Source organism: Amborella trichopoda, chromosome 4, assembly GCF_054954075.1.
Source record: "Amborella trichopoda isolate Santa Cruz 75 chromosome 4, AtrichopodaSantaCruz75HAP2 v2.0, whole genome shotgun sequence".
Lineage (NCBI taxonomy): Eukaryota > Viridiplantae > Streptophyta > Magnoliopsida > Amborellales > Amborellaceae > Amborella > Amborella trichopoda.
The window spans coordinates 58043739-58071688 of NC_142339.1; the positions used below are offsets into that span (position 1 = coordinate 58043739).

The 27950-nt window shown below is 35.1% G+C and overlaps 1 protein-coding gene across 31 annotated transcripts; it reads right to left on the reverse strand.

The window, feature by feature from the left end:
- Positions 1–684: 684 nt before the first annotated feature.
- On the reverse strand, positions 685–26568 carry LOC18422300 (putative hexosyltransferase MUCI70). 31 transcript variants are annotated; one of them, XM_088866065.1, is made up of 16 exons: positions 26305–26480; positions 25005–25221; positions 21596–21643; positions 20031–20074; positions 19824–19887; positions 19231–19515; positions 17443–17727; positions 15222–15551; positions 14216–14259; positions 14005–14071; positions 4905–5266; positions 4473–4684; positions 3026–3282; positions 2515–2693; positions 1433–1598; positions 685–970 (listed from the first exon to the last, which is right to left on the reverse strand). In XM_088866065.1, the coding sequence occupies exons 6-15, from the start codon at positions 19328–19330 to the stop codon at positions 1524–1526; spliced, it is 1911 nt and encodes a 636-aa protein (XP_088722191.1). In that variant the 5' UTR covers positions 19331–19515; positions 19824–19887; positions 20031–20074; positions 21596–21643; positions 25005–25221; positions 26305–26480; the 3' UTR covers positions 685–970; positions 1433–1523. The 31 variants fall into 31 exon arrangements, with proteins under 31 accessions (XP_088722191.1, XP_088722193.1, XP_088722192.1 ...); XM_088866067.1 differs by having other exon boundaries at positions 19231–19504; positions 26305–26358; XM_088866066.1 differs by lacking the exon at positions 21596–21643 and adding an exon at positions 20244–20365 and having other exon boundaries at positions 26305–26357.
- Between the last annotated feature and the right edge of the window lie 1382 nt (positions 26569–27950).

Below are 27950 nucleotides of genomic sequence, written 5' to 3' on the forward strand. Positions count from 1 at the left end.
GCTTAACCAATGGCTCTCCCAAACTCACTCTAATCACATGTAAAAATAAAAAATAAAAAAAATCACCATAATCACATATTTCCCATTATTTTCTTTCCAAAACCTGATTTTGAGTTCCTTTCTTTCCTAACCCTGGATTTCATTATGGAAAGAATGCTATGCTGAAAACAAAAGACACTTTATGGTGGTCCGAAGACCGACCTTCAGCTGCAGCTTTTACCACAGACTAGCTTTCCAAAACGCGACTCCAGGTCCCAACCCCCAACCCATGCTACAAAAATTTCATAAAAGAGATTTCAAGGCTTAAATTGGTCAATCTTGAAATACTTTTTCTCCACAGTCTATTTCAAGTATTCACGAACCCAAATCTGCACTATTTTTGGCATTTCAAATTCACCTACGTTTTCTAGATTTTTTCTGACACAGTATTGAGGTGCAGCCTTAAAAAAATTCAAAATTCCATAATGCCACGATCTCACCAAAAGCTCATCCAACATCTAATCATCGGAACTTCCAACTAGAATAGAATCCAGGCCAAAATGTAGCTTAAAAAAACTAAACTTTCCAAACTCAAACTTTCAACCTTGGTTCTGAATTTAAACCTCTCTCTCTCTCTCCCATGCACACATGAGGAATCTTCATACACAACATGAAACAACACGTAAGTGTTTTGCTCCAATCAAATAAACCGCAAAGAATATACATTTTATTCAATGCAAGTATCAGTAAAGTATTAAAACTGGATTTATAAGTAAAGGATCAATAAAGAACATATTTATGTGATCGATGTTTCATTCCGTCAAATGAGAACTGGATTTTTCCCTGTGACAGAAAAAATTCAAAGAATACAATTGAAACAAATCAAGGTTATTTTATTCTTTTGAAAAACTAATGACACTTATCTATAGATCCATGATGGCTTGGCTAACCTCCCCACTTTGGGGTTGAACTTCTCCTATGTACAGTTTGCCTGTTCATCAGAAAACATTAAATCAGTAAGAAATTTTAAATTTAAAAGATATGTAACTTCATTTCTTACTTTTTAAGTTTCATATTAGCCGTCTCTCTCTCTCTCTCAGAGGGTTTTCTAACCTTAAAAAAAAAACAAACACTTGTTTTCTTTGTTGGTGGGATCATTTGGTCATTTGCCAAGAGAATTTGAAAATACCACTACAAATGGCTTTTTTGTACCTAGCACATTTATGAACCTATAGAGGTTACATTTGCATGAAATCCCAGCATATGAAACTGCATTGGATACTATTTTTAAGCTCACTCTTGGCAAATAGCCAAATTTAAACCTAACCGAAAATGATTTGCACAAAATTTTGTGTACGTTTGTGTTGGCGTGATAGAGAGAGAGAGAGAGAGAGAACTAAAACAACAAAAATATTACTTGGCAGTTGAATAACACATGAAGTCAAATGGTTACCTAAGTTATCAGGAGACAGCAATCCAGCTTTGAAATCCCTCTAACAGCAGGAGACAGCAATCCAGCTTTGACTACTCATTCACCTAAATTCTCAAACAGCAGTAGCTGGAGGTGGATTGACTCCTCTATGAGGAAAGAGTTTTACTATGGCTTTCCTTTCACAATCCTGCACCACTCATCAACAAAGAAACTTAATTACAGAAGCTCAGAGAGAGAGAGAGAGAGAGAGAGAGAGAGAGAGAGAAGTTTTATATCCTTCAAACTATACAAATAACAGCAGCAGTTTGGAGAGAGTCACTGCATATTAACGTATCTGGAACAAGGCTTGACATGCAAAAAGTTAGAGCCAGATTTTTTCAGCAACTTTTTCACATTACTCTGTATTATGACATATCATTCAAAATGGTATATCTATAGAAAAAATTGAGAACGACATGTGAAAGACTATAAGAATCAGCCAATTTCAATTCTTGATTGATATGGTTGTTTCTTTGACGTTCTTTGAACCAACATGGATCCTCTGTTTCAAAGAAAGATGAAGAACAAGCACAAGAACAAGAATAAAACAGGTAGAATCAAATCCCAACTGAATCTTCCACAAGGACAACCAGGGGCATCCAAGACTGTAAGTTGGACACATGCAGATAAACCTAGATAGTGGACAAGGTTCCTAGCTGTTTTACTCTTTTCCTGTTATTGTTTAATAAATGCTATTAGCCAATTTTGGTGTTCCAATACCCAAAATACCTCCCTAAAGTTCTTGGAACCAAACTTTGAGATGACATAAACAATCAATTAAAATTTTAAGTTGGAGGTTGGTGTATTTTAATACTCTTTCACCATAACACAAGGTGATGACAAAGAAAACAAGGAAAAAGCATTTGAAAAACTGATACTTCCAGCAACCAAAAGCACATGAACATGAATATTGATACGATTGCAGGAAAAATAATAAAATGAGACTAGTAACAGTAATGGGACTGACAATCAATATACTCCAATGTAATGGAAATACACAAAGAAAAAGTCACTTATCAAAAGAAGAAGGAATGGAAAGATAAGAGACAAAAACTTGGTGATACCTTAAACATGTTTAGGGAAAATGGTTTATCTGGATTCATTCTCCTTAGCTTCAAGTAAGTGTATGCAAAGCTCAGTTGATCACGAGAGGTAAACTGATCGACTTCATTGAACCAGAGGCAAGAAAATAAATTGGACATTGGTGTGTGAGCCCTAACAATGAATGATCCCTCTGGTACATCTGCAAAAAGAACCAACTTTAGAACAATCAAAATCGACTTCAGATAATGCTCAAATACAATAAAAGAAAAAATGAAAAGAAAACCATATACCATGGTCTGATGGACCATGATATGACATTGGATCATCTATCAACTAAAATGAACGGCAATAGAGAGACAACCACCATAAGGGCGATTTCCTGTTCTGGTAGGTCCCATTCTTTATCACAGTCCATTCTTTCATGATGATGATGACCCAACAGATTGTGCACATAACAGTCCACTAGATTACAGATACTTGTCATAAAAATCCATAAGCATTTTGGAGGCTAGGCTTGCATATGATACGCACAACTTGGAAGAAGATTGTTTGGGTCTGACTTATTGAACTTTGTGAGACCGTCAGACTGATAAAAGAGGAACTGCTCATCAATGACCATGTGATTGTATTTATTCAGGCGCTTATTCTGGAGCACCTCCTCCCAGACACAATGGCGATCATAGTGATTTGAAATAGCATATTCATGTTCTTCTCTCCATAAAAAATGCTCAAGAATAAGCAAAGGATCGGCTTGAAGCTGCAGTTTGCCATCGATCCATATAGAATACCTGAAAAGAAGGCACATGTCAACAACTCTAGCACTAGCTAAAACTACTGTGTGGTCCAAATCTGATACTTTAAATACAGTCTTAAAACTCAGTGATTCAGGCTCAGACTCGCCCAAGCCACTCAGATCTGGTAGAGTGCCTGTACAGGTTCAAAAACCTCAGGACTTGCCTTGGTCTCATAGGGTGTAGACCTTAACTGTTATATTCACAGAGTCAGACTGGCTCTCTCAAGCACAGGACCCTGGCGAGTCCAAGCCCAAGACCATGTTTTCAAACATTGCTCTAATGTTAATAATCAATTACAGTCAGTTACTGAGAGGGGATTGGCGCTTCAAAGAGGGAATATAAGACTGGATAGGTGAAATACAAATCATAAAAAAAAATACAAATGACAACGAAAATAAGAGCCGAAAGGCTAAAATATATATTCGTTTGAAAATTTCATGCAAACCAGAATCATTAACTTTCATCAACAAATTCAAAACTCAATCCATTACAAAAATAAAGATCTGGTAGGGTGCCTGTAGAGGTTCAAAAACCTCAGGACTTGCCTTGGTCTCACAGGGTGTAGACCTTAATTGTTATGTTCACAGAGACTCCGCCAAGTCTCGATGAGACTTGCCCGAGTCAGACTCTCTGAAGCACAGGACCCTGGCAAGTCCAAGCTCAAGACCATGTTTTCAAACATTGCTCTAATGTTAATAATCAATTACAGTAAGTTACTGAGAGGGGACTGGAGCTTCAAAGAGAGAATATAAGACTGGATAGGTGAAATACAAATCATAAACAAAAATACAAATGACAACGAAAATAAGAACCGAAAGGGTGAAATATATATTCGTTTGAAAATTTCATGCAAACCAGAATCATTAACTTTCATCAACAAATTCAAAACTCAATCCATTACAAAAATAAAGACATGTTTGACATTTTCAAGAAAAATTCAAGGGAATTGTAGGCAAACGAATTTTCCTTTTTTGTAGAAAAAAATGTTTTAAAGCATAAATACAAAGTCAATAAGAAATAATACCATTTTAATGGAAGAAGTTAATTAATGGATTGATGCAGTCCTTCATGCTTAGAACTGATATCATAATTCAAGACAACTTAGTTGGGAAAATGCTTCAATGATGATCATAATTCAAGACAACTGATGAGCAAAACTAAATGTAATCATCTGATTATATTACCTAGAATTTGGAAAAATTCGATGCTGTAAAAGTTTTGCCACCTTTCCTGCTTTCCGCTTGTCAGTGTATGGTAAATTCTTGACAACTACTACCTTCCATAAGCCAAGATAGCCTTCATCATTGACAACGTCTCCCTCCAAATAAAGTTCCTCAAATGTTTCCTCATCCACAAACATAACAAAGCAAACATTCTTCTTAGATGCCTTACTGATCTGCAATAAGGAGAAAATGACAACACAATCAGAATAATTGATCAATACAGAATAATATCTATAGTATCACTAGTCTTCTTGTGTATGTATAAGGAACGCAATGCTTCTTCGGGTTCCAAAATTATTATTAATGATCAAATAACAAATTGAGTAACCACAAGGTATTGAAGTTTATCTCTTTAGTGAATAAAAGAACATGAAATAATCAAAGATGGTCTACCTTATCTTCTATTGGATTTCTTACGACATCCAAGTTTCCAAAAATACAAGATGTTACCACAATTGAGCAGCTAGACATGTACTGTTTGTCTTTCTCAGACAAATCAAATCCGGTACTTGGTGAACCTATTGGGCCCTTGACAAAACCACAATGAACTTCTTGCTCTCCAGCAAAAAATGAGTTCTCTCTTTCTTCAACACTCTGATGTCCAGCAAATCTTGGTGCCCATGTATCAAATTCAAGTCCATAGGGCTTTTCCTCTTTGCCAGTATATTCGAGGGGAAACTTTGAGAAATTAAGTAAATTATTTGGCATGGCAGTAGAGTCATTCATGTTTAGGAAATCAATCTCACAAGGACCACCTGAAAGGTTTGACAACATGCGCATATAACGATTAGTTCCATGAAAGAAAAAGAAAAAGAAAACTTGCATAATATAATTAGTAAATTCTGATAAATGATATTCACAGGTATGGACTATGATTAAATTCACTCACAATTGTATAAAACAAAACTATTTTGAAATATGAAAACAAAAAATCCATTCCAAAATTTTATAATTCCAGCATTTATATTATAACTCCCTTGTGTAGAAGGAAGCCTCATTCTCAAAAGCAGTGAAGCAATACCAAAAAGGTAATATATTAGTTCACTTCAATATCGTCTATTTTCTTTGAGTAACCCAAGGAATAAACTCGTAAAGTTGCTCCACAAGACAATTGTTACAACAATGTTTTCCCAAAAATTATAGTGAAGTCAGAAACTATTGCTAGTCTGCTTCCCAAATTCATGGAAATGTGTTTACTTTGAATTTCAGCTAGTTAACCAGTTCTGCAATCTTAGCAGAGGCCATTATTTAAGTCATTAACTGGTATACATGAAACATATTCAACCCACATGGAGCATAACAAAAGCTCTTACACTCAAAGCATGCTCTCAGGTTTGCCAACGACAATTAAGCAATAAACATGAGGAAACAGCAACTGTAAACCATCAAAATTCTTCAAAATTTTTATGAAATAGCTAGAGTGGAGATTATATGAAGCAATATGAGATGCAAAACATTCTACCACCTGAATATCAAGCACAAATAAGAAGGGGTCCCATAAAAAAATATACAACTTTTATTACTTTTGAAAACACAAAACAACCAACAAATAAAAACATGAATAGCAACAATTCTGAAAGCAATTCTTATGCATTTGCCTCCTGGCCTTGTGCTTTGGTTGTCCTTTGCCAGAACTGTCTTGGTGCACAGTAACATTCAGCCTTGAATGTTTTACCTCAAGCCCCTTTTCATTATATAAACTGCTGCTTCCAATGTCCTTTGTCACATTTTTCATGAATTTCCCAAAAATAAGTAGACGACCTTCCTTGAATTCATTGTTGCTTTCCCTATTATCCTTATTGCTTTTCCTATTATCTTTATGCCAGTCTTTTGACTGTTGACCAGACCTTATAGAGCCTAAACCAGAATTGACTTTTGAATCTCTTTCATGCACCTTAGGTTGAGAGATCTGATTATGATCTTATTTGAACAAGATCACAAATAACAAATCGAGTCATACTCTAATGAAATTTCTCGTATTTTGAAGAGCAAAAAAGTCAAACAAGGACTCAAATAAAGTAGGAACTGTTGTGAATAATTAAGTTTTTCCTTTATGCTTTTTTATTTTACGTCCTTGTGGACAACTTTATCATTTTCCTTGAGAGATAGTTTTGTAGTTTCATTTTTTAATAGTAATAAGAATACATAAAAGGGGGGTATGGGGGTCAAGGGGACATCATGTCACCCTTTCTTTTCTTTCTCTCTTCACCACATCTCTCTCTCTCTCTCTCTCCCCCCCCCCACCTTCTCCTAATTCTTGATCTTCTCTACAATTTCTTGATTCTCAACCAACTAAAGCGTTGTATTTTAACATGGTATTAGAGCGGGGAGCTTTAGGTGATGCTTTTGAAACCCTAAATATGTAAAATTCCGGTATGGACAAAAAAAACCCTAAACGCTAAAGGATATTTTTCCTGTGAATTTCCTTTGATTTGTGTGAATCAATAAAACAAAGATCTGAAAAAATGAGATAGGGAATCAAACCCTAATTTTATCGATATTCCTTATTTGGGTCAAGTTTGTGATGTCAAACAAAAAACTCTACTACTGATTGGGATTTTTTGATGTGTCAAAATTGGTTGTTTGACCTTTTTAATATATTGCACCTCTATTTTGAGTTATAAGATATTTTATCGAGATCTCTAGAATGGATTGTCTCAGATCTTTGACTGGAGTGAAATCAAGCGGTTGTTTGTGATAATCAATTTTTTTTTTCTCTTCGTGATAACCAGTGAGGGTTTTTTGGGTGTTTTTTGGCTATGTAGTGGCTGGATGTCAAAGACAAGTGATCCAGAGCACTCTTCTACCACCACCAATAGTCAGGGTGTACACTCCCACTTGGGTATCCATGGAGAAAATCCTGGACTGAAAATAACTACTCTTACACTTGATGGAACCAATTATTTAGAATGGTCACAATCTGCTAAAATGGTTATTGTTGGTAGAGGGAAGTTGGGATACATAACTCATAAAATTGTGGAACCTGAAGAAACAAGTCCTTAAAATGAAATGTGGGAGACTGAAAACTTAATTGTAATGCCATGGTTATTGCACTCAATACAACCCTCAATTAGTAGGGATTTTCTGTTTCTTCGGACTGCAAAAGAAATCTAGGACTCGGTACACCAAACATAATCCCAAAGCAAGAATGCATCCCGAAAGTACCAATTGAGACAGGAGATATCACATCTTCAATAGGGGGAGATATCTCTAGCTTCATATTTTGCTTTACTTCGCTGTCTATGGGATAAATACACAGTTTGTGGAACAAAATTGTATTTTTGTGTTTTTGGATGGATTGAACCCTGAGTTTGAGTTAGCTAGGGTTCAAATCCTTAGTCAAGATACTGTTCCATCTCTCAATCAAGTATAATCCCTTATCTAGAGTGAAGAAAGTAGAAAGAGTCTCATGCTACCTACACAACCACCAGATCGTTTTGTTCGTCTCTTCCCCATTGCCTCCTAAAAACAATCAGGGGAGTGGATCACGAAAATTTGGAAAAAGGGGTCCAAATCAAGGGGATAAAAGTAACTTAAAGTGTGATCATTGTGGTAGGATTAGTCACATTAAGGAGAACTGTTGGGATTTAGTTGGTCGACCTGCAAAATTCAATCGCCCTAGGCAATTCCATACACATAATGCTTCATCCACTGATAGTTCAACAACTATTAATACAGATAAGGTACAATCCAATGCAGTTACTCCCTTACCTTTTGTCCAAAGGGAAATGATATCATTTCTTAAGGAGGAAATTGAGAGCCTTCATCGGTTGTTTGCACAGTTAAATGGCACATCCACTACCTCTACATTATCCTTTGCCCACTCAGGTATCATGCTTTTGCTAACCATGTCTCTATTTATCCTTCTGGATAGTCTTAGATCATTGATTCTGGCACTTCAGATCGTATGATTGGTATGTCTAGTCGGGGCCTGATTTTTCCTCATGCGGACGGCGGGAGAAATTCCTCTCTCAAACAACCGCAGAGGGTCCGCGCACACTGTATGTTTGTGAGTATGCCCACGCGTGCTCTCCTATGCACGGATAAGAACCAACAAAGAGAGAGATTTACGACGGGGGTGCGGTTTAGGCGCTTACCTCGTTGTTTTGGGGTTCGGGACATACCCGAGCAGTTTGCCCCCTTAGAACAATCACGAAGCCCTCCGACTGTCTGCCGGCACGGTTTGGATACGAATTCTCCTCGGGCTTTAAAACGTCACTTCGCTCTCTTTCGCTGGAAACTGCAATGCGGATTCGTCGATACTCCTCTATAAAAGTTCACTCAAACGAGAGGCTGGCTAGCAAGAAATAGAATGGGGAGAGAAATGGTGACAAGATTCCCCTATACGAGCAAATACTACGCGCTCGGGCGATCAAGGGCCGAGGGGTTAAAACTCTCCTGACTATTGGCTCAGGAAGACTCCTCCCGAGTGACTGAGGGAGAGAGCGTATGCGTCTCTCACAACTCAATTCGATTATACGGAGAGGAAGTTAGAGCGATGGTCTGAGGGTTGGAAGTCTTGGGCTGACTCTGAAAGGTATTGAGTCGAGCGTATGTCGGATAGTAGGATGCTATACGGTGCCGTAGGTTTGTGGCGTTTACGCTAAAGATGCAAGGAGAAAGAGATGGGACCACGTGTTTACCACGAGCACGGGTTACTGCGCAGGGCAAGCAATGAGTGAAGAGAGAAAAGAAAGAAGAGAGAGAGAGAGAGAACAAAGTCGCACGATTAGGGTTGACTAGGGGTAGTTTCTCTCTCTGAAAAGTTTTCTCTCTCTTTGGCGTTAGATCCAAGGGTTAGGAGCAAAAGAAAAGTAGAAACGAGCTTAATGCCTCTATTCGTTAATGAATGATCCGACCCTTTACAATTAACCTAAGCTTGCTTATATAGAGGACCCATCGAATAGGGGTGGATGCTCAAAACTAAGCTTAAAAACAATTAAAATAAATTCTTGAATTTAAGAATAGTGACCAAAATGCCCTTTAAACCTTTTGTTCTAATGACGAAACCATCCCAATCTGAGGGGGCCTTTGCCATTGCCAGATCTTGGAAGCTTTTTCAGATGCTTATGGTGGTAGTTCAAACGATCCATCATCGTAGTCTTGATGCTTACTTGATTCTGAAGACTTTGATGTCTTTAGATCGTCTTGAAACGGACTTTTTTTGAGGGGTAGAAATCCTGCTAGATCGTGAACTTTGGTCGTCAATGCAATGCGATGCACGGTGTTCCAAGTTTTTATTTTGGCTGCAAATTAAAGAGGAGACTTCCACAGTCGTTTTGCACCAATTTTTGTCCATTTTGGTTCTTGTTTGAAGTACTTTCTAAATTTGGGAGATCGCCGGAAAAAGGGATTCCGGCAACCGAGCGATCTTGCTTTCTTCAACCTTGGAATTCGTGATTTATCCGACCTTAGATTGAGCGCAACAGTTATACCAGCTTGTAACCCTTTGTGATACGGTCGCATCGAACCTGACTATGTGAAGATCCGATGTACAGATCTCTCGAGTTATTGCTTCACGAAGTCCGATATGCCTTTTCTTCAAAAACTCTGATTTTCATGGTTTCGGGCTCATCTTCTCTCAAGAAAAGCTTTGATTCTGGGTCATGTCACGACGTGTGCCATATGTCAAAATGACCGGGTCGTCGAGACCTAACTTGTGTCCAAATTTGAGCTTGTTCCGACTCCAAACGAGTGTTGTGTGGGCATTTGAAGGTCATCCCGAGATGTGAAGAATCGCACCCACCATGATTAAGGACTGGTTTGGTGAGGCCATGCTGGAATAGTGTACAACCTAATTGTTTTTTGGTAATTTGGGCCCACAATGTTCCTGAAAGGTCCGATTAAGCACAAATTTGGTCCCTGGGGGTTTTTCAAGGTCGTCACTGGCTCTCCTTATTTGTACCAGGGATATAAGTATGTCATAAATGACGTACAACAATGTCTCTTTTGTTTTCTTCTTATTCTCTTTGTTTTGGAAGAGACAGGAATTGCTGATGGTTCTTTCTCGTCCATGGCTAGTAAAGGAACTATAAATATTTCACCTCAATTGTCTTTATCAAAGATTCAACATTCTTCATGTTCCTAGCTTTCATACAAAAACTAATGTCTGTTAATAGTATTATCAAGAGTCTAAATTGTAGTGTGACCTATTTTCCTTCTCATTGTATTTTTCAGGACTTGGATACGAGGAAAACAATTGGCAGTGGTTATGAAGCTGGTGGTCTCTACATTCTTGACCCGCCTACTACTACTACTCAAGCTCTTCAGTCTCGTAGTATTGTTAATAAAGATCGGATTTGGCAATGGCATCTCTGACTTAGTTATTTGTCTCTTCAGTCATTAAAAGTTCTATTTCCTAAGTTGTTTACTTCTGCACGTGTGTCAGAGCTTCAATGTGAAGTTCGTAAACTTTCAAAACATTGTAGAAACTCTTTTTACCCAGTAATAATAAAAGTATTGTTCCTTTTGCCATTGTACATTCTGAGGTATGGGGTACATCTCTTGTGACTTCTATTTTTGGTTATCGATTTTTGCTTATTGTGGATGACTACTCTTGGTGTACATGGATCTATCTTATGAAGACCAAAGACAGTTTCTAAAATCTTAAAGGTCTTTCATAAGATGGCTCATACTCAGTTTGACACTAAAATTAAGGCACTCAAGTCAGATCAAGGTAGAGAGTATTGCAATGGAGAGCTATTGTCAAATATAGAAGAACAGGGCATAGAACATCAGAATTCTTGCTCATATACCCCAGAACAACATGGGGTGGCAGAAAGAAAGAATAGACACATCTGAGAAGCGAGTCGTGCTCTTCTCTCGAATATGAATGCACCCAAGAAGTATTGGTTTGAAGTTGTGCTTACTGCATCCTATCTCATCAATCAAATGCCCTCTCGTGTTCTAGAGTATGGATCGCTTTATAAACCTCTCCATCCTGATTGTCCACATTCTAATATTCCTCCTAAGATCTTTGGTTGCGTTCGCTTCTCACGTCCTTGGTTCAAATCATACAAAGTTGAACCCTAAATCCATAAAATGTATTTTTCTCAGTTATCCTTCATCTCAAAAAGGTTATAAATGCTATGATCCAGTATCTGGGAAGAAATTTGTTTCAATGGATGTAAACTTTTTCTAACTCAAGGACACAGGAGACCAGTGAAGGGCAGGCTTGTGACATCAGAACAGAAAAAAGGGAATTAAAGGCTTATACTCGGCAGAACAAAAAGAAGTGGAGACCACTGTTGCAGACATCTTCGGAGTCAGTCTCATACGTCTAATCCGGGTAATCCTGATTCTACTTTCATCGATTCTCAGTGAACAACTGGATCTACCCATTGCTGAATGGAAACATAAATGTAGTTGTACTGCTCACTTATTAGCAATTTTGTGTCTTATGAGTCCTTGTCTCCTTCCTACCGTGCTTTTGTGTCCTCTATTTTCTATTTCTATCCCTTCCTATGCTACAAAAGCTTTAGCTCATCCTAAGTGGAAGGAGGCTATGTGTGAGGAGATGAGGGCATTACTTAAGAATAGTACTTGGGAGATGGTGAACCTTCCCAAAGGAAAGACGTTCGTTGGTTGCCAATGGGTTTACATTGTAAAGCACAAAGCTGATGGTACCATTGCCAAGGGGTTTACTCGGACTTATGGAATAGACTACCAAGAAACATTTGTGCCTGTAGCTAAAATGAATTCCATTTGAGTACTTCTAACTTTAGCGGCAAACTTGGCGTGGCCCTTGCATCAGTTGGATGTCAAGAGGGCATTCCTTTATGGGGAATTACAAGAAGAGGTGTATATAGTACCTCGACTCAGGTTTTGTGCACCTGGATGCTAAGGGAAAATGTGTAGACTGAGAAAGGCCATTTATGGACTAAAGCAATCTCCTCGAGCTTGGTTTGAGAGGTTCAGAGGGCATGTCCAAAGAATCGGGTACACTCGAAGTCATGCTGACCATATCTTATTTATTAAGTATACTAAGACCAGCACCACAATCCTAATATATATGTTGATGATATTGTTGTAACTGGTATTCGTCCTAAGGAAATTCAGCAGCTTAAGGTTTTTTGGCGAGAGAATTTGAAATCAAAGACCTGCCCACAGAAGTTTTTCTTTGAATAGAAGTAGCCAGGTCAAAGAGGAATTTTCAGCTCTCAAAGGAAGTATATATTGGATCTACTTAAGGAAACTGAAAAACTTGGGGCGAAACCTGCAGACAGATGCATAGAACAAAATCACAAGCTTGATGACAAAAGGGGAGAAGCTCTCAAGGATGGGGGTATGTTTCAAAGATTAGTGGGTCGACCAATATACCTTTCGCTTACACATCCAGACATTGCATATGTTGTTAGTGTGATTAGTCAGTTTATACATTCCCCACAAACTATGCACCTTGAGGCTGCCATTTCAATACTCAGGTACCTAAAATCATCACTCAGGAGAGTACTATTGTTTGCTAATCATGGGCATTTATGCGTTGAGGCCTACATAGATACAGACAACCCTGGTTCTATTATAGATCGAAGGTCGACTTCAGGGTACTATACTTTTGTTGGAGGGAATCTTGTGACTTGAAGGAGCAACAAGCAATCAGTAGTAACAAGATGAAGTGCAGCAGCTGAGTATCGATCCATGGCTCGTGGTGCATGTGAATCAATCTGGCTAAAAATTCTCTTACGAAAACTTGGTTTTCCCATGGAAGGGTTATTGTCTTTGTACTGTGACAACAAAGCAGCCATTAGTATAGCCCATATCTGGTCCAGCATGATAGAATGAAGCATCTAGAAGTGGATCGCCATTTCATTCGAGAAGGGTTACTAAGGAAATTTGTCTTCTATATGTTAAAACTGAAGACCAGCGAGTAGACATACTTACCAAAATTGTAGGGAAGCCTTGACTAAAACTTATGTTAAGCAAGCTGGGCATGACAACTATCTATGCACCAGCTTGAGAGGGAGTGTTGTGAATAATTAAGTTTTTTCTCTATAGTTTTTATTTTAAGTCCTTGTAGACAGTTTTCTTATTTTTATTTTTGTAATTTTACTTTTTAATAGTAATAAGAATACATCAAAGAAGGGTGTGGGGGTCAAAGGGATGTCACATCACCCCCTCTTTTCTTTCTCTGTTCATCACATATCTCTCTCTCTCTCTCTCTCTCTCTCTCTCTCTCTCTCTCTCTCTCTCTCTCTCTCTCACACACACACACACACACACACATAATTCTTGATCTTCTCTACACTGTCTTAATTCTCAACCAACTAGAGTGTTGTATTTTAACAGCAACAATTATTACAAATCTACATACCCACTATCTCTTATTCCTTTCTAAAGAATAAACAAGTGCATCATTGTTAAGCCCAAGATTTTCTCGAAGGATAAACCAATACAATGTTATAGAAAATATAAAAATAGTATAAAACTAAATTATGGTTTTAACGAATGAAAACTCAAACCAAAGAAAAGAATTGAAAAAATATAGGAGGATAACCTCTTTGAGACCTCCTTGGGAACAAAAATTCATGGTCCTCTGAATCAATGGGCATAGAGCTTCCTTGCTTGATCCATAAGTCAAGCGCATTTGATCAAACAAAAAAATTAACGATATAGAATCAAAGAGAAAATTAGCTCTCATTAAACTTGGTGACCATATACAGAACAAAAGGCTAGAGTCAAAAGCACTATTCTAGATGAGAACATACCAAAGAGTTCGAAACCTTGTTGTTATACTCAAAATTCTGATTACCTGTAAGTTAAGATTCATGGCTTAAAATCCCAAATAAAAGAATCAATTCATCATCATCATCCAAGCCTTATCCCAACTATTTGGGGTCGGCTAAATAAAAGAATATATTGATAAAGAAATAAATAAACAAAATGAATATGGACAGATACAACATGTCATTCCCAAGTTGGACTGGATTAGGAGGCTTATGATTCTAGAATGGAAAAATCCTGAATCGCCTAAACCTCCAAGTTTTTTATTTTTAAATTTTTTTTAGTAATATAGCCTTGTCTTACGTTGGATCATCTGAGTTGGACAGAGAAATCAGAATCAAACCTTTGCAGATTCAGTACGTGGTCCCAAATTTTCAAATACTTGATACAACACAAGAAGCATTGAAGTTTAAAGAAAGCACTATGGGACAATAGTTATGGAATGGATGGAGATAGAGAATATAGGACCTTTCTCTTTCTAGTTTTCTACATAATGAATTACATCCTAAGATTTTACTGTGTTAAACCAATGAGAATTCATCAGATTTTAGTTAACCTAAAGAACAAGGAAATGCATTTAGTTTCAATTTCAGCTAGTTAACCAATTCTGCAATTTTAGCAGAGGCCATAATTTTATCCTAAATCATTAACTAGTATATATGAAATATATTGAACTCACATGCAGCATAACAAAAGCTCTTGTACTCAAAGAATGCTCTCAAGTATGCTAAAGATAAAATTAAACAACAAACATACAAAGAAGCACCAACTATACAATTCCCATTAAAATACTTCTATTTTTTTCTACAAGAACTAGACTGGAGATTGCACAAAGAGAAATGAAAATAAAAAATTTAACCCTCCAAAATCAAGAATAAATACGAAAGGGAGCTAAAAGAATAGGTTGTACAACTATTATTACTTTTGAAACACAAAAGATAACCAACAGGTAAAAACAGGAAGAGCAAGAATCATAAAAGCAATTCTTACGTGTTTGCCTCCTGGGTTTGTGCTTTGGGAGTCGTTTACCAAAGCTATCTCGGTGCACCCTAACAATTGGCCTTGAATGTTTTACCTTAGGCGCCTTTTCATTACATAAACAGCTGCATGCAAAGTCCTTTGTAACCTTTTTCATTGGTTTCCCAGAAACAAGTGGACTGCCTTCCTTGACCATTTTATTGATTTCCCTATTATCCTTGTCCCTCTTCATGTTATGCTTATCTGAGTCTCTTGACTGTTGACTAGAGCCTGTGGAGTCTAAACCAGAATGCACTTCTGAATCTCTTTCATGCTCCTTAGGTTGAGTGGCCTGAATATGATCTTATTTGAACAAGGTCGCCAATAATAAATAGAGTCACACTCTAACTTCTTGCATTTTGAAGAAAAAAAATGTCGATACAATTACTCAAAGGAAGTAGCAACAAAAACATTACAAATGCACATTCCCATTATCTTTTATTATTTTTTAAAGAATAAGGAACTGCATCAATGATAGCACCAAAATTTTCTCAAGAGACAAACCAATACAAATGTTGCAGAAAATTCAAAAATATTATAAAATCAAAATTATGGTTTTAAAGAATGAAAACTCAAATTAGTGCCAAAGAAAAATATTACAAGAATACAAGAGAACAAGTGGACAACCTCTTCGAGATCTACATGGCAACAAAAAGTTGCAATCCTCTAAAGCAATGGGCAAAGAGCTTCTCTACTTGATCCATAAGTCATGCGCATTTATTCAAATAAAAAATTAATAATACACAACAAAGAGAAAATTAGCTCACATTAAACTTCATGGCCACATTATAGAACAAAAGGCTAGAGTCAAAAGCATCATTGTAGATGAGAACATATACCAAAGAATCCAAAACCTTGTTGTTATTATCAAAATTCTGATTACCTACAAGTTAAAATTCATAAATCATGAATACTCAAAATCCTACATAGAAGAATCAATTTATAACTAGATAAACTAAATGAATAGGGAAAGATACAACCAATGATTACTAAGTAGGACTGGAGTAAGGGACTGGCAATTTCGAGCCGCAACCACCGTGAATCGCCCGAGTCTACCGAATTATTTTTCTATGAATAATAATAGCATTGTCTATGTCGGGATTGCTTGACTTGGACCAAGAATCAGAATCAGATCCCCACAGAGTTGGTACACAATTCTTATTTTTCAAACACTAGATACCAAAGCACAAGAAGAAGCATAGAAGTTTAAAGAAAGCACATTGGACAATAGTTATGGAATGGATAGAGATTGAGAACATAGAACCTCACTTTCTAGCTTTCCACAAAAATGAATTACATCCTAAAATTGAGTGTTAACCTATTGCGATTCATTTGATTAGTTGACCTAATGAGTTATGGAGACATGTTAGATTTAGTTTCAATTTCAGCTTGGTACCCAGTTGTGCAATTTTAACGAAGTCCATTATCTTATCCTAAGTCATTAACTAAATTAGGGGGCTGGCAATTCCAGGCGGCAACAACCATTAATCATCCGAGTCTCCTGGTTTTTTATTTTCCATTAATGTAGCATTGCCTAACTCGGTATTTCTTTACTTGGACCAAGAAATCATAATCAAATCCCTACAAAGTCGGTACCCAATTCCTATTTTTCATATACCGGATACAATAGAACAAGAAGCATGGAAGTTTAAAGCAAGCACTATGGGACAACTGTTATGGAATGGATAGAGATTGAGAACATAGAACCTCACTTTGTAGTTTTCCACAAAAATGAATTACATCCTAAAATTGAGTGTGTTAACCTAATGAGAATTCATTAGGTTAGTTAACCTAATGAGAATTCATTAGGTTAGTTAACCTAATGAATTATGGAAATCTGTTAGATTTCATTTCAATTTCAGCTTGTTAACCAGTTTGGCAATTTTAACAAAGCAATTGTCTTATCCTAAGTCATTAACTGTTATACATGAAACATATTGGAATTGTCCCAAAGTATGCCAAAGAAAATTATACTAAGAAGCACACCTACAAAATCCTCCCATAAAAATATTTCAAGATCTTTTGAAACAACTACAGTGGAGATCACAAAGAGACATGAAAAGCATCCAAATCAAGTATAAATAACAGAGGGACCAGAAAAGAATAAACCACGCAAATTTTATTACTTTTGAAAGACACAAAATAACCAACAAATAAAAACAGAAAGAATAGCAACCATAAAAGCAATTCTTACGTGTTTGTCGCCCAGACTTGTGCTTTGGGGTTCCTTCGCTAGAATCATCTTGATTCACACTAATATTTGTCCTTAAAAAGTCATTTGTCACCTTTCCCATGGCTTCTTCAGAAGAAAGTAGACTACCTTCCTCGAATTCAACATTATTTTCCCCATCATCCTCATTGCCATTCTTATCATCCTCATCCCAATCTCTTGATAATTGACTAGAGCTTATAGTGTCCAAACCAAAATGCACTTCTAAATTTCTTTTACGCTCTTTCAATTGAGAGACCTTATTATGATCTTAGGTGAACAACATCACAAATAGCTGAGTCAAACACTATGTATTTTCTTCTATTATGAAGAGCAAAAAAGTCAATCCAATGACCAAAATAAGCTAGTAGCAAAAACATTACAAATCTACATAACCATTATCTTTCAATCTTTTTTTATAATAAAAAACAAGTGCATCATTGTTCCCACCTAAGTTTCCCTAGAGATAAAGAAACACAAATGTTACAAAAAAATACAGCCATTATAAAACTAAAACTATGGTGTTAGAAAATGCTATTATCTTATCCTAAATCATTATAATATACAAGAAATATATTGAAACTCATGTAGCATGACAAAAGCTATTATACTCAAAGAGTTCTCTCAAGTACGCCAAAGACAATTAAACAACAACATACCAAGAAGCACCATATATAATCCCATTAAAATATTTCAAAATCATTTTGAAACAGCTAGAGTAGAGATTACACGGAGAGACATGAAAAGCATTTAAATCAAGTATAAATAACAAACGCAGCCACAAATAGAATAAACTAGACAACTTCTATTACTTTTGAAAGACATAAAAGCAACCAATACACAAATACAGACAAACAACAATCATAAAAGTAATTCTTACATGTTTGCCTCCCAGGCTTCTGCTTTGGGCTTCCTACACCAAAACCATCTTGGTTCACACTAACATTGAGCCCTAAAAAGTCACTTTCACCTTTTCCATGGGTTCCTTAGAAGAAGGTAGACCACCTTCCTCGAATTCAACATTATTTTCCCTATCATGCTCATTGCCATTCGTATTATCCTTATCCCAATCTCTTGATTGCTGATTAGAGCTTGTAGTATCCAAACCATAATGCACTTCTAAATCTCTTTTATACTCCTTCAATGGAGAGACCTGATTATGAACTTATTTGAACAAGATCACAAATAACATAGTCACACTCGATACATTTTCTTCTATTATAAAGAGCAAAATAGTCAATCCAATGACTCTAATAAACTACCAGAAAAGCATTACAAATCTACACAACAATTATCTTTTATTCTTTTTATGTAGTAAAAAACAAATAAATCATTGTTCCCACCTAAGTTTCTCCAGAGAAAAAGCAACACAAATGTTACCAAAAATAAAAAGTTATTATAAAACTAAAATTATGGTGTTAACAAATTTCACCATCTTATCCTAAGTCATTAACTGGTATATATGAAATCTATCAGAACTCACATGTATCATAACAAAAGCTATTATACTCAATGCATTCTCAAGTATGCCAAAGACAATTAAACAACATACTAAGAATCACCGCCTATAAAATCCCATAAAAAAATTTCAAATTCTTTTCGAAATAGCTAGAATGGAGATTACATGAAGAGACATGAAAAGAATCCAAATCAAGTATAAATAACAAGGGGACCTATAAAAGAATAAACTAGAGAACTTTTATTACTTTTGAAAGACACAAAATAACCAACAAAAAAAATAGAAAGAGCAACAATAATAAAAGCAGTTCTTACGTGTTTGCTTCTCAAGCTTGTGCTTTGCATTTCCTTCGTCAAAACCACCTTGGTTTACACTAACATTTGGCCTTAAAAAGTCATCTGTCACCTTTCCCATAGGTTCCCTAGAAGCAAGTAGATTATCGTCCTCGAATTCAACATTATCTTCCCAGTCATCCTCATTGTCATTCCTATTATCCTTATCCCAGTCTCTTGATTGTTGACTAGAGCTTATAGTGTCCGAACCAAAATGCACTTCTGAATCTCTTTTATGCTCCTTCAATTGAGAGACCTGATTATGATCTTATTTGAACAAGATCAAAAATAATAAATCACACTCTTAATTATTTTCTTCTACTATGAAGAGCAAAAAAGTCAAATCCAAAGACTCCAATAAACTAGCAGTAAAAATAGCAAAAACATTAAAAACCTACACAATCATTGTCTTTCATTCCTTTTTTATTAAAAAACAAATGCATCATTGTTCCGACCAAAGTTTCTCTAGAGAGAAAGCAATACAAATGTTATAAAAGTAGAAAGTTATTAGAAAACTAAAACTACAACGTTAAAACTGCAAACTTAAATCAATTGCAAGAATAAGATAAAACAACCTCTTCCAAACCTCCTTAGCAACGAAAAGTCACGGATGTTTGAATCAATGGGCAAAGAGCGTCCCTGCTTGGTCCATAAGTCAGGTACAATTATTTGAATAAAAATGTGATATGGAATCAAAAAGGAAATTAACTTTCAATAAATTTATTAACAATATATAGAACAACAGGCTCGAGATAAAAACACCATTATAGATGAGAACATACCAAAGAGTTCGAAATCTTGTTACTATTATCGAAATTTTGATTACCTGTAAGTTAAATGTCATAAAATATGAATGCTTAAAAACACACATAAAAGTCCATTTCATAAAGAAATAAATAAAAATATTACTGAATATTTAAATGAAAATAAAACAGTTACAAGCAATAATTTCCAAGTAAAACAAGATATGGAGGCTGGAATCGCGCCCACGTCACCTGGTTTTCTAGTTTTATGTTTTAAATTTTCTTAGCGATCCCCAATAGTTGGGAAAAGACTTTGATGATGATGATGATGATAATGATGATGACGACGAAAGGCAGTACTCAAAATCAAACCCCTACAAAGTCAGTAGTCAATTCCAATTTCGAATCACTGGTTATAATGATATAATAAGCATTAAAGTATAAAAAAATGATTATCAAACAATAGTTATGGAAAGGATACGGATTGAGAACACATGATCTTCTCTCTTTCAAATCTTCTACAGAAATTACATCTTAAAATTGATTGTGTTAACCTAATGAAAAAATACATGCATGAAATTTTGTATCATCATCATTCAAGCCATATCCCAACTATTTGGGATCAGCTCACGATAGGGATGTGGCAAAAGTTTTATGTTGGCTACCAACCTAACACAGCCCTCCTCTTTTTCTCATTCGGGTTTGGGACTGGCAATGGCTGAAAAACCAACATATTTAGGGAAAAATAAATGAAACATTGTCACCAGCTACATTATCTCAAATGCGTGAATTACTCCAGTTATTCTTTCTTTTAATATATAAGTAACTACTTTAGTGACATACAACTAAATAAAAAAACAGAGAGAATTACTTCACATCTTGTGATTTTCATCAAACTATTAGCTTCTAAGAATTTACCTCGATATATTTCGGACTCCCAAATGCAAGACAAAATCACACATAAATAATGACTCTCTCTTTCAGAGGACAGGAAAAAAAATATACATGCTTAACTGACAAACTGTTACAAATACCATGCTATCAAACAAAAGCATGCAACAAATGCAACTCAATAAGGTCATTATACGTCTCATTTGTACATATGTAAAATTGAGAACTTAGAAAAGTCACTTAATGGATGTCACAAACAGTTTACAGAAACCCTGAACTGCAGGAGCCGAAGACCATCTCAGCTTGCTGGACAAGTATTATCCATGTCGTATACACATGCTTCAAACATGAAAAGAATACATTTCTGCTTCTAGAATCTAGAAGCACCAATACACAATTAAAACTCCAATTGGAAGCAAGTAGGCATAAATAGAGGATTGGAGGATAAATTGAACCCCAGCCTCGACAAATAGGCAACATCATCACTGGGGTTGCATCTTATATAGATCATCATTGGGGTAGCATCCCATATAGCTCTTTGCCTAGATATGGAGGCTAAAAAAATCTTAAGGTGCACAGATGACTACAAATCCATTTCAATCACATTGCTGTAATTCGTATGACCACATTTAAATGACTCCGACCTGTGCCAGATATTCAGCAAATTTCGGCATTTCCTAATCGCTACTAATCAAATCAATTGATTGCTTAACTCTAACTAAGGAGGCCGCTCGACCATGCCCCATGCCTTTATTTACCCCCTGTTGAAGAGCAAAGAAAAATGGTAAATGTAAGAAAAGGGCTTGCAATCTGATCGGCACTCACATGGCTGAGTCTAGAATTTAATGTAAAACACATAGAATATTACATTCTGTGAATCCCTAATTCCCATAACACATAAAAAAGACATCAAAAAACTTTAAATCTAGTAACATTTGTAATCTTAGATAGTCAAATCAATATACCGTATAACTGTCTATAAACAGACAATTTCAATCTCATTCATGAATCCTCAAATTAAAATTTATCATAAGTGCACATGAGGGCTTATACACAATAATATGATACTAGGACAAAGTCAATCTTCTGAAAAGTTAAAATATTTAACATTACCAATTACACATCCAAGTTATATCAGAATGGCGACTTATCACACTTCATCTAGCGAGGAAAACAGGGAGAACAAAACATTACACATAAATTTTTCCATTCACTTCTCCAAAGTAGCAGTGCCAACTTAAGAGACAAATAAAGTTGTCAAGAGCCACACCTCATCTCAACCAAGTAACTAACTGAAAGGTAATCATCCACCTTGTTCCATTTTTTTGTTTCATCCCACACCTAACCACTCCAAAAAGTTTAATTTTAGTGTTTTCACCAATTCAAGCACCCGACTTACAGAAGCTGCTCTTCAAAATTACTGGCAAAAGGCAACAAAATAAGAGTTCTAGTCTGCCTTAGGATCGAATGTCCCGACCATGCGTCCTCTCAGGATATACAGCTGGTTGCAACTCAATTGTCAGTTCAGGACAAAATCCAATGAACAGGTCAAAAATATATTCCAAGAAGGTTACGAAAGAAAGGAAGTCCCAGTAAGACAATACATGGTCTCAAACAATTGCATGCGTCAATTGGCAATTTAAAATAAGTTGTCACTAAGATAGACAAGCACCTTAGACCAATTCGTCATATGTTAACTCTTAACAGCTGGTAATGGATAGGGGTCGGAGGATACCCAATGGCATGAACTCAAACCATTCTCCACATAAAGAACCATATCTAGTTAGAGCTGCAATGAAGGGACTCACACATCTTGGACATTTACTGAATTTCACGTATTGCAATTATTCTCTAAATATCTATTGTGGCTTATTTTCTTCATTGGGCAACCATTAACGATGAGCCTGAACTGAGTAACTCTCGAGTATCATCATCAACAATTCATCAAAATTTCTATCGTTTAGAAAATATAAAATGACAAAATGTCTCCTACTGAGAAACCATTATTGGGTGCCCATGCAATAACAATCATAGCCACTTTTTCTAATAAATAGCCGAAAAACCCCTCAAACTCATCTACACTAGGTGAACTAAACATGCATCAGCAAATAAAAAGATGCATGTGATCCTGAAAATGGATTAATTACTAAAAAAAATCCGTGAGATAACTGGAAAGCCTTACAACTCCATGATGCAAGAGAGTGGGAAGGTGTAGCACATCATTGAAAAAAATTAATTGCATGACTGCGAGTGAATACTTAAATTTCCAAGGGAACTAGTTACCATGGTCAAAATTAAAAGGAAAACCACATCTTATTATACCCCAAAAGAATGTCTTGCAGTTGCAGATAAATTCAACCTTATAAGCATTAAAAAAAAGAGTGAGAGATTGGGGCCGGAGAGAGAGAGAACTTTGCGACACATAGTAAACATGTTATTGGGATATATCAGTCCAATCCAATTGCTCCTTCAAATTACCTTTTGACATTTGCAAAACCAAATTGGATATTTGAAGCATGTGTTTGTGCCTCTGTGACAAACTGGTATTACAGACTTCCTTGTAATTTCCTTTTCAGTTTTTAACATAAAATAGAAGTTTTTATGTTATCATATCAAAAGGGGTTTGTATGCAAATATCCATGTTAGTTCATTTCTACGATCTTTTTTTTTTTTTTTGCAGAGATGGAGGGAAGAGAATCCGTGGATGCCCTAAAATTGCAAGCATTCATGTCCACAAAGCAAACAAATACCCAATAAGTAGCAATAGTAACCATGTACATTGTTTTTTTCTTTTTAGTCTTGACTATTACATTCTTGCACGATGGCTTCTACAATTCCTGCTTCGAACAAATGATCATTAAAGGAATCAAGTCCCAACGACAAAACATCAACCATGCTTCTAAACTGAGCAATGTGACACATGAAAAGGATAATAAGAATCCACATCACAAACTGAGCAATGTGACACATGAAAACGATATCTCAAAGCCACTTTGAAATATCGTAACCTTTCAAAATCCAGTTCAGAATCCACATCACAAACTGAGCAATGTGACACATGAAAAGGATAATAAGAATTGGATACAAAGAATAATTATAAAATCAATAATAAAAATGGCAAAATGTTAACAAAGAGAAACTACAAGGATTAATTGTATGTGATGAGCTTCTAGACCACCTAGGAGGTGATTTTCATTTCATTGTCAAACTGAACAACCTAGAAGAAGTTAAATGGGTAAATTTTTGTGATGATATCTTGTCATTCAAAAATCAGAAACCTCCAAATAATTGTGAGACATCAGAAACCAACACCTCATCATTGAGATTCACAACACTAAGATCACATCAATAATAATAAAAGCAGCAAAACAATCAGTCAACAATCCAGCCAAAAACAATGAATCCAAAAACAATAAAATAAGTATGATCCTCAAAACTCATACAATATACATCTAAGTCAAAATAACAAAATTTAATCTATAACATTCTTCAAAACCCAGCCACTAAATAATGAAAATTAGAATATTATTAAACAAAAAAATGAAGCACGTAAAACATACAGATCGTACACCTAAATATCATGAAATGTATACATTCAAAAACCCCTAATTATTGATAAACAAAGCACTGCAATTGCAAACTAATAATAAATCCCACAAATAAAATATTTTTTTACAGGCAATCAAGTTTCAGTACTCTATGTGCCATAATATGATGCTTATACAAACGAAGGATACATCTACAACTCAACTTCTTCATTTGCAAACAAAGATCCTCCATAACATGCATAAGAAAATGGTTTTCTAGGGATATCTAGCATCCAAAAACTATGATCATCTAGTGATAAGAAGATTATCAGATATTTCAAAAAATCCAATAAATAAGATTCATTTTTTAAGGGAAATTTATCTCACTGAAGCCATCTTCGATGAGGTAATTGAAGGTATGACTGTCACAATTGTATGCATGAAAATTTGTATAGTGAACTTAAATTACCAATCAATTGAAAATGATAACAACAAAATTGATACATGACAAACTCAAATATCCCTAAACTAAATGATTACTAGCCACTAATAATGGTAAAATTAACAAAATCATTATCAATTGCTAGTATCTTACCATGAATGTGAAATCGTTTGCTTATAAAAGACATATAAGTCAAAAGGAGCACCACAATCATGAATGCCACAATGGGAAACATCATGCTCTTTACTATGCGGCCTCTGCGAAACCTTGGATCAAAATAATCTTGCTTGTGAGAACCATGTGCAGAGAAGGATTCATAACTGGAGGTATGAATAGCCATGGTAGAATCATCGGCTTCTTGACAATACCCCTATAAAATTATCACAAATTTTCTATGAATCAATGTTGCAATAAAATCAATAAATAACAAAAAAGGGCTAATAAATAATAAATCATCAACTTCTAGACTATATCCCTCTAAAATTTTCTACGAACCAGTGCTGCAATAAAATAATAAATAACACAAAAAGACTAATAAATGGCATAAATCATCATCTTCTGGACTATATCCCTCTAAAATTTTCTATGAACCAGTGCTGCAATAAACTCATAAAACAAAAAAAAAAAACTAATAAATAACATAAATCATCAACTCTAGACCATATCCATGTACAGTTTTCTAAGAACTATTGCTGCAATAAAACTATGAATCACCAAAAAAAGGTTATAAATAGTATAAATCATAGACTTCTGGACTACATCCCTGTAAGATTTTTTAGAGATGCAAGAAAGCCATAAATAACAAATAAAAAATAAGCCAATAAATAGCATTGAGCAAAAAAATTATCCGAGAAAAAACCCATACGGCAATAAGAAATTAAAAAAAAAAAAAAAAAAAGAAAGAAGAAGAAGAAGAAGAAAATAGAAACGAGTAAAAAGAGATTTTGTAAATAAAAAATAAAAATATATATAACAGAAAAAGGAACATTGACTAAAAAATCCTAATAATGCATTTATTACCTAAAATTCGATTTTGAAACTTGTTGAAAAAATTGAAGCTACAAACAAATAATCAAAAAGGGAAAAAAAAAATGATAGCAGAAAGGCTTGAAGCTAGAAATTTCTCTTAAACATATTTCCATGTCACATACCACCATTTGAAATTTCTCTAATATTTTTCCAAGTTACATACCATCACTTGGAATTTCTCTAATATTTTTCCAAATTACATACTGAACCATTTGAAATGCCTCTAAGATAAAGCAAAAAACTAGGTTGAAATGCTTGAAAGATGAAACAAAAAAATAGTGAACACTTTGAGCAACAGGTTGAGTAACTATTTTCCAAAAAAAAAAAACTCTAATTTAATTTACAAACAAATGATAACATATAGAGAGGGAGCTATTTTCAAGAAAAACCCACTAGTTTAATATACAAAAAAAATAGAAAATACCTTCCTTTGAGAGAGAGGAGAGGGAGAGCAGGCCTTCCTTTCACAGAGAGTGTAGAGAGAGAGAGCAGCGAGCACGTATAAGTGCCTGTTAATGACGGTGATTGATTTTTTTAACTGGTTTAAGATAATTATTTCATTATTATTGCATGTACTGATCTCTAACTTCTTTTTAGCTCAATCTCCTCCTCTAATCTCTCCAACTAAATTTTATCTTTGGGAAAATGACATACACATCCGTTACACTTTGCATTATCGCGGATTTACGATTTCTGTTATTTTATATATATATATATATATAAACTTTTGTAATGGCCTTTTTTTAAAAAAAAAAAAAGGGCTTTACCTTTATTTTGGATGTGAACAACCGAATTGAATGGTTTTTCGAATGCTCAACATCCAAAAATAGCTCGAAAGTTTAACATTCACATTTTCATTTTCGATTGTTGAACAACCGAAAATAGATTTAATTCGATTGTTCAACAACCGAAAATGAGCCCGATAGCTTTTTATCATTCCATCTTCTTTGTTATCTGTGTTTTGTTATGTGCTGCTATGTGAGTGCGCGTAATTGCGCTCTCGGTGTTAAAAAAAAGTAGCAAGTTCACAAATTTCCCAGATTTTCAATAGTACGCATCTTTGACAGCATTTCTCGGATTTTGAAGGCATTTCACAGAGTGAAGGCATGTGGGTAGATTTTAGAGATTTAGATTACTGCCTGATATTTGTTTAGGGTTTATACTCAAGCATACTAGTTCTTTCTTGTGAAATTGATTTAGTTTTAATTAATTTGTGGCTCCATTTTGATTGTATAAGATTTATAAAATTTGGGGGTTTTGAGAACTTGAAATTTTGTGGTCTTTGTAGAACTCTAAATTTTAAAAATTTGGGGGTTTATACTCTTAGATAGTTTTAAGTACAAATTTGTGTTAGATTTAATGATGTCTCAGTAAATGGTGGATTTTTGTTGTTGACAGATTGAGTAGCTTAACAATGAAAATTTGTTTACGATTTATGATTCAAGTACATATTTACTTTGAGCATTTTGCAAAGTAATTCGTGAGTAGATTTATTTGAATTATGATTTATGATTCAAGTAACAATGACTACATTTTGCAAAGTAATTCGTGACTAGATTTATGATTCAAGTACATAATTACTTTGAACATTGTATGTGATTTATGATTCAAGTACATATTTACTTTGAACATTTTGCAAAGTAATTCGTGAGTAGATTTATTTGATTTATGATTCAAGTAACAATGACTAGATTTTGCAAAGTAATTTGTGACTAGATTTATGATTCAAGTACATATTTACTTTGAACATTTGAACATCGTATATGATCTATGTTAATTATATTTTGGATAGAATAATTTATGACTAGATTTATTTGAGAGCTCATTCGATTTGTGACTTAACATTGTTTCATTGATTATTTATGCAAATGCATTATGAGTTATTGTTGTCTCAATATTTATTCCATTGTATTATCATGTTCTTTTGATAGAGTAGTATTAGGTTATGGTCTATAACACTAGGTCAATAACACTAGGTTTAATAACTTTAGGTTCTTTTGATATAGTAGTATAGGTTTGTTTAGGTCCATAACACCAGTTATGGTCTAAAATTGATCAATTTTTCTGTTT

Bases quoted from the DNA above. Each gene is read 5' to 3' on its own strand.
- LOC18422300 (XM_020665302.2), bottom strand. From the start codon at position 25,191: ATGGCTATTCATACCTCCAGTTATGAATCCTTCTCTGCACATGGTTCT. The intron at 19,516-19,823 runs GTTGTTTTATCT...TGTTCAAATAAG, and splicing joins GCTAAGGAGGTTTGGAAGAG to ATCATAATCAGGTCTCTCAA. The intron at 3,283-4,472 runs GTAATATAATCA...CCTTCTTTTCAG, and splicing joins CGAATTTTTCCAAATTCTAG to GTATTCTATATGGATCGATG.